We start from the raw sequence: 9,120 nt of genomic DNA, 5'->3' as shown, positions 1-9,120 counted from the left end.
CAGGGACACCTCCCACCACACCAGGTTGCTCAAAGCCTGGTCTTGGACACCTCCAGGGATGGGGCAGCCACAGCTTCTCTGGGCAACCTGGGCCAGGGGTCTCACCACCCTCAGAGTGAAAAATTTCTTCCTGAGATCTCATCTAAGTCTCTCCTCTTCCAGTTTAAAACCATTCCCCCTCTTGTATTGCTACAGTCCCTGATGATGGGATGAAAATGAAGGGGTTTGGTAGCTGACGTGTGGTGGTTTTCCATCAGTGTTGGTACAATGGTGGTTCCTGCAGCACTTCAGAAGCCCTCTGGTAGCAAATGTTTTGCCTCTTTCCCTGTGTTGTTGATTTGCCTCCCTCTTGTCCTTTCTGGTTTCCCAGATGAAGGAAGATCGCTTTCGGAAATTGTTTGCCGCCTTCGGCACGCTGACCGATTGCTGCTTGAAGTTCACCAAGGATGGCAAGTTCCGGAAATTTGGCTTCATTGGCTACAAGTCTGAAGATGAAGCTCAAACGGCGCTGAACCATTTCAACAAGAGTTTCATAGACACCTCCAGGGTCACAGTGAGTTGATATTTAAACATGTTTTCTTTTGCTGCTTCAGAAAGTTTGTATCATTGGAGATTTTGGTGGTCTTAGGGGTGAACAGTCAAGGGCCAAGAAAGCCTAAAGGTTAAGTCCTCTGTGGAAAAACAGCAAGACCCCGTTGCTGGAGTCAGACGGGCTGTGTTTGTGCACTTGCAGTGATTTTAGTGCTGGCTGGAGCAACAGTGTCAGGTTTTGAGCCATCTTAACCTGAACTTTTGAACTTGAGCTCACTTTTTGATTTCAAGTCATTCTTTTGTGGTTCTGGACAGAGAATGATGCACGATAAACAGGACAACTTATTTGACTGTGCTTAAATGAGCACAACAGACTTCCCTGTGTTGAATGAACGTGTAGCTCTGTGCTTCTGACATTAATATCTGTGTGAAGTTGCCTGTTCTTCTCCTGCACAGCCCCCTCTCCATCCCGTCAGGGTTATAAGAAATGTTCCTGAACGTGGCTTATTCAGCAATTACAGAACCAGACTGTTGAATGTATGTTTAATTAAAGATCTGATGGATTCTTTTCAGGTTGAGTTATGCAAGTCTTTTGGTGACCCTTCAAAACCCAAAGCGTGGAGTAAGCACTCTCAGAAGGCTCCTGCCTCAGAAAATCAGCCTGAGAAACCTGTCACAAGTGCAGCTCCTGCAGGCACGAAGAAAGTGAGTTTTGTTTGTTTCCTTGAGGCTCTGGTGTGTGGCAGGGACTTGGCAGAGAGAAGCACAGCCTGGTGTGTGGAGAAGGGGACAGAGTAGTTGGGACAGCAGATGTTGGAGTCTTGGTTCTGGTATTTGCTGCTGTAGGATCTGTGTTCCTTCTGCCTGGTATTTGCTGCTGTAGGATCTGTGTTCCCTCTGCCGTTGGGTTCCCTGAGAAATGATCCTGGCTGTGCTTCTAATAAGCCTTTCTAAAAATGATTTCTTTTCCTAGGATAAAAAGAAGAAAGATCCAGCGGAAAACTTAAAGGAGGTGAGTTGAGGCTGAATTGCAATCCCCTCAAGAGCTAAATAACTTTTTCTGTACTGCTTCCAGTGCCGTTAATTCAGGCAAGGTGTGTGGTTTAACCAGCTCTGTGACAGCCCAATTTTACTGTGAGAAACTGTGATTTTTGACAACCCCAACACTGGGGACCGGTTTTTTAGTTGTCAGCTACTCCTGTGTGATCACACACTGGCTCCAGGACAACCCTGTTTCAGCAGTTCTGGCTGGTACATTTTGTCATCTCCAGGACAACCCTGTTTCAGCAGTTCTGGTTTTTACCCATAGGTACATTTTGTCACGCTTAATTTTTTAATGTTTTTTTTTCTTCTTTAAAGTGCTTTCTAAACATACATTACAAAAAAGAAAGAGTAGGACTGAGGGACCTTGAGGACTTTACTCACTTTAGGTGGTCTCCTTGTGAGGGTAAAGTGGATCTTAGGGATTTTGGGGAAAGAATCTTAGGGATTTTTTTTAGATTGCTGGAAATGAGATGATATCTTTGTATTAAAACTTACTACTAGCTCTCCGGTCTCTGTTTTCACCACTTCTCTGCTTGGCTTCTCTTTCAACAGCTGGAAGAAGATAAGAAATTCCAGGAGTTCTTGGTGGTTCACCAGAAACGGTCTCAGGTGGCCACTTGGGCTAATGACACTTTGGCAGAGGAGCCCAAGAAGGGAAAATCAAAGCCAGCGGCTGATTATCTCAACTTTGACTCAGATGAGTCTGAGGAGCTGAGCGAGGAGGAGGAGGAGGATGGGAATGAACCCTCTGAAGATGAGGAGGAAACGAAAGGTACCAAAAGGAGCTGTCACCCTTTGCTTGTCTGTGTCATGGTGAACCTGAGAGCGGGTGTGATTGGACTTGACCTGGAGTCCTACCTCCAAGTGGAGACAGTGTAATCTGGAGGGTTGTTTCTCAACCATGAGGCTCATTCTGTGTGCTGTGGATGGATGTTGTTTTCCCAAATTTGGGGAAACATGGGAAATGCAGTTTCTGATATTAAGGGGATGGCATTTATGCTTTTCCCTTAAGTCAATGTCTAGGGAAGAATAAGAGGGCAAACATTTGCTTCTTTCCCTTAAAAGCTCTCCTAGCCTGCAGCCACTTTCATCACCAGGATTTCCAGAGCTGGACGTGGTTTCTGTTTATTTAGTAACGTGTAGCTGATGTCTGTGAACTTGTCTGCTCTGCCCTTGATGCTTATTTCTGGAAACGTGTCAGGGTTGATGGGAAGGGACAGAGTTCAGTATCTTGGATCCTGAAAGGAAAACCATATCCAGCAGAGTAAGGGGTTAATTTAGACTGAGAACTCTGGGCTGCAGTCTGGTGTGTATCTTCTTAGAACCCAGTGGTGGTTTTGGAGCCTTTCTCCCTCCTTGTGTGGTATTTCCTTATGCTGTTCTTCTGGAGTAAATAGCATTTCCCTGCTGCTTCTCACCTCTGGGTAATTAAAATGCTCTTCGGTGGGGAGGAGTGTTTTGGGGAAACAGCTTCTTCTGTCCTTTACCTGGCAAAACAAAACTGAACAATTGAAAACCTTCTTTGGGGTCTATTTGAAGCATTTAGTTAAAATTGAGACAAAATGCTCTGCCATGGAGTTCCTTGAGCTCCTTTCTAATTTGTTTTATACATGAACGGTTGCTTTGAAAAGTAGTCATCCAGACATGTCAGTCTGGAATCGCTGAGATAAAATAGCTCTGCTCTTCTCAAGCCTTTCTTCAGGGAGATGAGAGGAAGGGGGTGCTTGTGATTGTGTCTGTTCTCACCTTTTACCTGTCTGGGAGAAGAGCAGCGGCTTCTCCCTGCAAAACTTCTCTGGTCTCTCCTCTCTGACAGCAAAGAAAGGAGGGAAGAAGGCAGCTACCAGCAAAGAGCTCTCGGATATGGATTACCTGAAATCTAAAGTGGTGAAGGATTCTTCCTCCTCGTCCAGTTCAGAGGAAGAAACGGAGAGTGAGGAGGTGGAAGAGGAAAGTGAGAGCGAGGAGGATTCGGGCATTGCAGAAACCATGGGCACCCACACGGGTAAAAGGGGGAAGCCAAAAGCCCAACAAACACAGCAAGAGACACCAGCAGAGAAGAAGAAGAAGAAAGGCTCCACGCTAGAGGTATAGCAGGGTTAGACTTTGGTCTTACCTAGAGCAGGAGCTTTATGGGTCGGTCACTCCAGGGGTGAGCTGAAAGCTTGACATCTGTGGGACCCCACAGGTACCAGCTTTCTTGGCTCACTGGGCAGGAGCTGTTAAAAAGTTTGCTGGATCTCCTCTTAGTGCTGATTGAATTCCTGGAAGAAGGGGCTTCCAAACCAGTGCTGCCAGTGCCCTTTCCAGATGCTTTGCTGTTTTTCCTGTGTCTGTCTGTCTCTGCAGGAAACGCTGTTCTGCAGAACTCAGTTTTTTAGCAACTCCCCCAGCCAAACCTTGTGCCTTCATTGGCACTTTCTGCCCAGGCTCATGCAGTTGGGAGAATCTCTTGATATTCTCTCCCCCTTTTCAGCCTCCTGTTTGTTGGACAAGACCAGCTTGTTGTGCTCTGACTTTTTGTTGGTTTACACTCAACTTTTCTCCTTTTTTTCCACTTTTTTCCCCCCATCCTTCTGCCCAAGAACCAAGGCAGCTCGGCGGAAGGTAGCACACCACACACGGTGAAACTTCGTGGTGCCCCCTTTAACATCACTGAGGCAAGTTTTGGTACCGAGCTGGGAAGGGAGGCTCGAGGGTGTTCTCGGGGTGTCACTCAGTGTGATCTTTGCAGAGGCTTCTCTCTTCGTTTATGGAGCTGTTTTGAGGGTTGTGTGGGTGCTCGGGGAAACTTTTCATCTGCCTTGTGCAGAGATGTTGTATGTTGCATGTAGTGTTTTCCTAGCATACATAAAAAGCAGAAATCTGAAATGTGCTGCTTCCTGTATCTAAGAACTCGTTTAAACAATTATATTTCTTCCTGCAGGAAAAGATTCGTGAATTCTTCTTGCCTCTGAAGCCAGTGGCAATCCGGATAGGAAAAAACGCCCAGGGGAAGAATACAGGTAATGTCCAGGTGTGGAAAGGGGGTTGGATCTGTGAGTTAGAGAAGCTTCACAGTCACATCCTGGCTCTTTCCATCTGCAATTCCAAATTGCTGGCTCGTCGCCTGATTCTTGCAAACCTTTGTGTGACTTTGCAGCTCTCCTGCCCTAGTTCCTCTCCGGGGCAGAGTAATGTTGGCTGAGCTCCCTTAGGAGTAGGAGCAGGAGCCTTTTCTTTGATCTGCCTCCAGAACTTTCCTAAACATCCCAAAATCATGCCAAGGAAAGACCTCTTCCTCTGGGATAGCTGCAGCAGCACCCAGGGGCTTTGCTGACCTGTACCTATTGGCACAGAGCAATTTTTATCAATTTTTAGGCGGGGTGGGTCTCCTGACAGGTTGTGGTTACCAGAGGTACCCAGCAGAAGGAGTTGGAGCAGGTCCTCAGAGCTGGCAGGGAACTTGGCTATGTGCTCTTTTCTTTTCACAGCCTGACAGCAGATGCACCTTTTATTTGCTCTTGGAGACACCTGTGAAAGCCTACTTCAGCTGTTAAGTCAGGCTGCTTTGGTTTGCACGTAGAGAATAAGCCTTTAAAAGGCAGCCTTCCTGTCTGACTCGGCCATTTTCAGGCTGAATTTAAGCTATAATGGGAGTCGAATACTTTATCTGTAGGAATCTCTATTAAAGAGCGCCCGATTCACCCATAATTAGCCAATTAGTGGTTGCGCGTTGCCCACATGATGCTCAGTTGAACCTTTCCTTCCTCCAAGGTTGTATCTTTGTTGACTTGAAGAGCGAAGCAGAAGTGCAAAGGGCCTTGAAGCGAAAAAAAGAATACATGGGTAAGGGCTGTTTGTTCCTCCTCCTCGTGGCTGATGGCTGTGGCAGGGTGCTCAGCTGCTGAAGTGCTCGCTGCAGAAATACCTCCCCTTGTTCTAGTTTCTCCCAGGCAGATGGTAGGGGTGGTTTTCTTCCACTCAGCTGATGGGGGATAAACCAGGTGCTGTGTCAGGAGCAGCACAGAGCTGGCAAGTGCCTGAGCTCCCTGCCTTGCTTTTTGGCCCTCGTTTGTTTTTTTTTTGTTGTTGTTGTTGTGTGCTTCAAGTGGGTCTTGCTCTCGGTATAAAAATGAGATGGTTCAAATCTGGTTGGGATAGCGGAAGGGATTTGTACGAATGATTCTGTAAGCCCGTGTTTGAAACCTGTTCTCAGCCCAGCCCTTCGCTGAACTGCTAGAATTACATTTGCAAAAATCCCATGCAGAATGGGGGAGTATCTGCTTGGAAGCCTGTGGACTAGGTTGGCGCAGGCAGAAAAGCTGGAGCTCTCTCTGGAGCTGTCGAGCAAATGTTATCCTGGTTTTTATGAAGACTGATCTCTTGCAGCCCCTACCCCCTCTTTTTTTTGTGTGTGTTTTTTTTTTAAATCGGGCAGAAATCTGCTCAAAGTAATTGCCTGTGGCACTGCTGTAAGCCCAGGCTCTTTGTGCATGGATATGGATTGCTCATGGCCTTGGGAAGCATCTAATGAGCCTCTCTGTTTGTGGATTAGGTGGACGATGTGTTGAGATACTTCGATGCAGGAATAACCCAAAAGAAACCGTCACAGCAAAACCTGATAACCAGCCCTGGCAAAGAAGGAAGAGGGACGATGAGGAAGAAGAGGACTTGTCTGAATCGGGGAGACTCTTTGTCAGGAATCTTCCCTTTACCTCCACTGAGGAGGACTTGGAGAAGATCTTTTCCAAGTACGGTAAGTATTTGCTGCAGAACTGGGATTTGCAAGGCTACATCTTTCCTTCGTGCAGGCAGAGGTTTTCCTGCTGGGTGGGAATGGACAAAGCTCTGTGTCCCACAGCTCTTGAATATGGACCGACTCCCATCATCTTTATAATCTGTTGTGGTGGTGTGAGATACTGCTCACACAGATTTCTAGATACTGTAGGTAAGAGGTGAATCATAGAATGGTTTAGGTTGGAAAGGACCTTAAAGATCATCCAGTCCCACCCCCTGCCCTGGGCAGAGCCACCTCCCACCAGACCAGGTTGCTCCAAGCCCCCTCCAACCTGGCCTCGAACCCCTCCAGGGATGGGGCAACCACAGCTTCTCTGGGCAACCTGGGCCAGGGTCTCGCCACCCTCACAGTTGAAAAATTTCTTCCTGATATCCAACCTAAATCTACCCTCTTCTAGTTTGAAGTCATTCCCCCTCATCCTGTCCCTACACTCCATTATTAAGAGTCCCTCCCCAGCTTTCCTGGAGCCCCTTTAGGTATTGGAAAGCCACTATAAGGTCTCCCTTGGAGCCTTCTCTTCCCCAGGCTGCACAACCCCAACTCAGCCTGTCCTCACAGCAGAGGGGCTCCAGCCCTCGGAGCATCTTTGTGGCCTCCTCTGGCCCCGCTCCAACAGCTCCATGTCCTTTTTATGCTGAAGACTCCAGAGCTGGACACAGAGCTCCAGGTGTGACCTCCCCAGAGCAGAGCAGAGGGGCAGAATCACCTCCCTTGCCCTGGTAGCCATGCTTCTGAGATACACCCCAAATTCATGTTCATGTTTGGCATGTCAGGTGGAAGCTTGAAGCTTCCCTTTTCTAGTTGAAACTTAAAACAGATTTAAGGTTGTCTTGGCATTCGTGTCCTTGTGGGTAGAGAGGGTTAGGTTGAGGAAATCTTTATTCCTTTGGGCCAGGAGGTGCCAGTTCAGGGCGTGTGATGGCTGTGCGAGGACATCTTTCATGGAAAGGCCTTGCTTTCTGCAGGACCCCTCTCGGAGATCCATTTCCCTATAGACAGACTGACCAAGAAATCCAAAGGATTTGCTTTCATCACCTACATGATTCCCGAGCACGCGGTGAAGGCCTACGCAGAAATGGACGGGCAAGTGTTCCAGGTACAGTGGCTGTTGGCTTTTCCATGCTGTTGGACTGCTGCTCATAGTAACGTGGCCAAGAGTTTGCTTCTGTGCTTTGCTCAAAAGGTTGAGTTTCTTCTGCTTTGTTGTATGGAAACAGAGTTGCTTTTGATAGACCAGCCTGGCAGGTACCAAAGTCTGAGCTAGAGGTGGAGAAGACCTGAGTCACAGTCTCTCACATTGTGTGGCTGCTCTGACTTGCGATGATGTCTCCTTTGGGCAGGAAGGTTCACTGCTTCCACCACAGCTGCTTGACTAGGAAAGGTGCCAGAAAATTTCTTCCACTCTGCTGAGTTCATGAACTTCTGTGGGTTATTTCAGAGGTGCTGGACCTGTCCTTCCTTTCTTCTAGGGTAGAATGATGCATCTTTTACCGTCCACAATCAAAAAGGAAAAAGTGGAAGATGTAGATGCAGAAGAGTCGTCCTCCTACAAAAAGCAGAAAGAGGCCAAGGACAAAGCCAACAGTGCCAGGTACGGAGGTGTCTTGTACTGGAGCAAGACAACACAACCTCCCAAATTCCCAAGGGGCAGGAACATGTGGGGTCTTTGCAGGGGCTGTAGAGGTTACCAGCATCAATAAAGCACTTGCTGTGCAGCTCCCTTTCCTTTATCTCTTACCTTCTTGATTCCTCTGTCCAAGTAGCTCTCGTAGCTGTGAGCAGCAGAAATTGAGAGAAATGTGGTTTTGAATGGCTTTGTGTATGAGTTCATTTCTCTGGTGTCTAATCGAAGTTGGTCTGATGCTGTGATTCTTTAGGGTAGTGGTTTCAGATCAGTTGGGTCTTTCTCTTTTACTTGGCCACCTGTATTTCTGAAACTTGTAGGAGCTTTTGTCTTTCTGTGTGACAAATTAGTTTGAGAGAAGTGGCTGGTACTTTGTAAGTGTAAGGAATGCAACCTTGCTTGCGTGGGCTTTGTTTTGTCTTTCTGTGTGACAAATTAGTTTGAAAGAAGTGGCTGGTACTTTGTAAGGGGAAGGAACGCAACCTTGCTTGCGTGGGCTTTGTGCTTTTAGGAAATGAGTTGAAAAACACGTGTGTTCCTCTGAGCCAACAACTGAACTTCCAGCTGGAACCTCTGGGGAAGGAGAGTTCAGCTGCCCACACTGTGGCCTTTTCTCTTTGCCCTCCAGTCATGCCTCCCTCATCCTCTCCCTTCTCTAAGGGTGTTCCACCCTTCTTTCCCTCTGACTCCTCACCCTAGCTGCTAATGGTGGCATTCAAAGCTGGTTTATCCCAGGACTAGAGAGATAGCAGAAGACACAGTGGAAGAAGGGACCATCAAAGCTGGTTTATCCCAGGACTAGAGAGACACAGCAGAAGAAGGGACCGCACAACTCTGAGCTTGGCTCTTCTTTCTCTTTCCAGCTCTCACAACTGGAACACCTTGTTTGTGGGGACGAACGCCGTGGCTGATGCCATTGCTCAGAAGTACAACGCTTCCAAAAGCCAAGTGCTGGATCATGTGAGTTGGGTTATTGGTGGGCTGGGACGGGAGATCACTTTCTTCTCTGTTTCCTCATGCTCAGGGCCTTCCTCTGTGCGTGAACGAGCACCGTGTAGGCTGGGAGATTGTTGGTGCTGCAGCTCTCTCTGAGCTTGACAATCCCTTTGTCACTGGAAGGCAAAGTGACACTCATAGCCTT

At 47.7% G+C, this 9,120-nt stretch overlaps 1 protein-coding gene across 1 annotated transcript in view; it reads left to right on the top strand.

Annotated features, from left to right (window-relative positions):
- The first annotated feature begins 370 nt into the window (after positions 1-370).
- The window catches only part of RBM19 (RNA binding motif protein 19), a 61,462-nt gene continuing 52,712 nt past the window's right edge, over positions 371-9,120 (top strand). Inside the window, exons 1-12 of the mRNA XM_014961410.1 lie at positions 371-553; positions 1,105-1,236; positions 1,505-1,543; positions 2,128-2,347; positions 3,392-3,663; positions 4,161-4,235; positions 4,502-4,580; positions 5,332-5,403; positions 6,113-6,313; positions 7,321-7,451; positions 7,825-7,946; positions 8,843-8,939. Of these exons, the coding sequence (XP_014816896.1) occupies positions 371-553; positions 1,105-1,236; positions 1,505-1,543; positions 2,128-2,347; positions 3,392-3,663; positions 4,161-4,235; positions 4,502-4,580; positions 5,332-5,403; positions 6,113-6,313; positions 7,321-7,451; positions 7,825-7,946; positions 8,843-8,939 (1,623 nt within the window). The remainder of the gene's footprint in view (positions 554-1,104; positions 1,237-1,504; positions 1,544-2,127; positions 2,348-3,391; positions 3,664-4,160; positions 4,236-4,501; positions 4,581-5,331; positions 5,404-6,112; positions 6,314-7,320; positions 7,452-7,824; positions 7,947-8,842; positions 8,940-9,120) is intronic.

This window comes from Calidris pugnax, unplaced genomic scaffold (genome assembly GCF_001431845.1).
Source record: "Calidris pugnax isolate Ruff unplaced genomic scaffold, ASM143184v1 scaffold32, whole genome shotgun sequence".
Lineage (NCBI taxonomy): Eukaryota > Metazoa > Chordata > Aves > Charadriiformes > Scolopacidae > Calidris > Calidris pugnax.
Note: the sequence above shows the minus strand (reverse complement) of the source record. Positions and strands in the feature narration are given on the sequence as shown.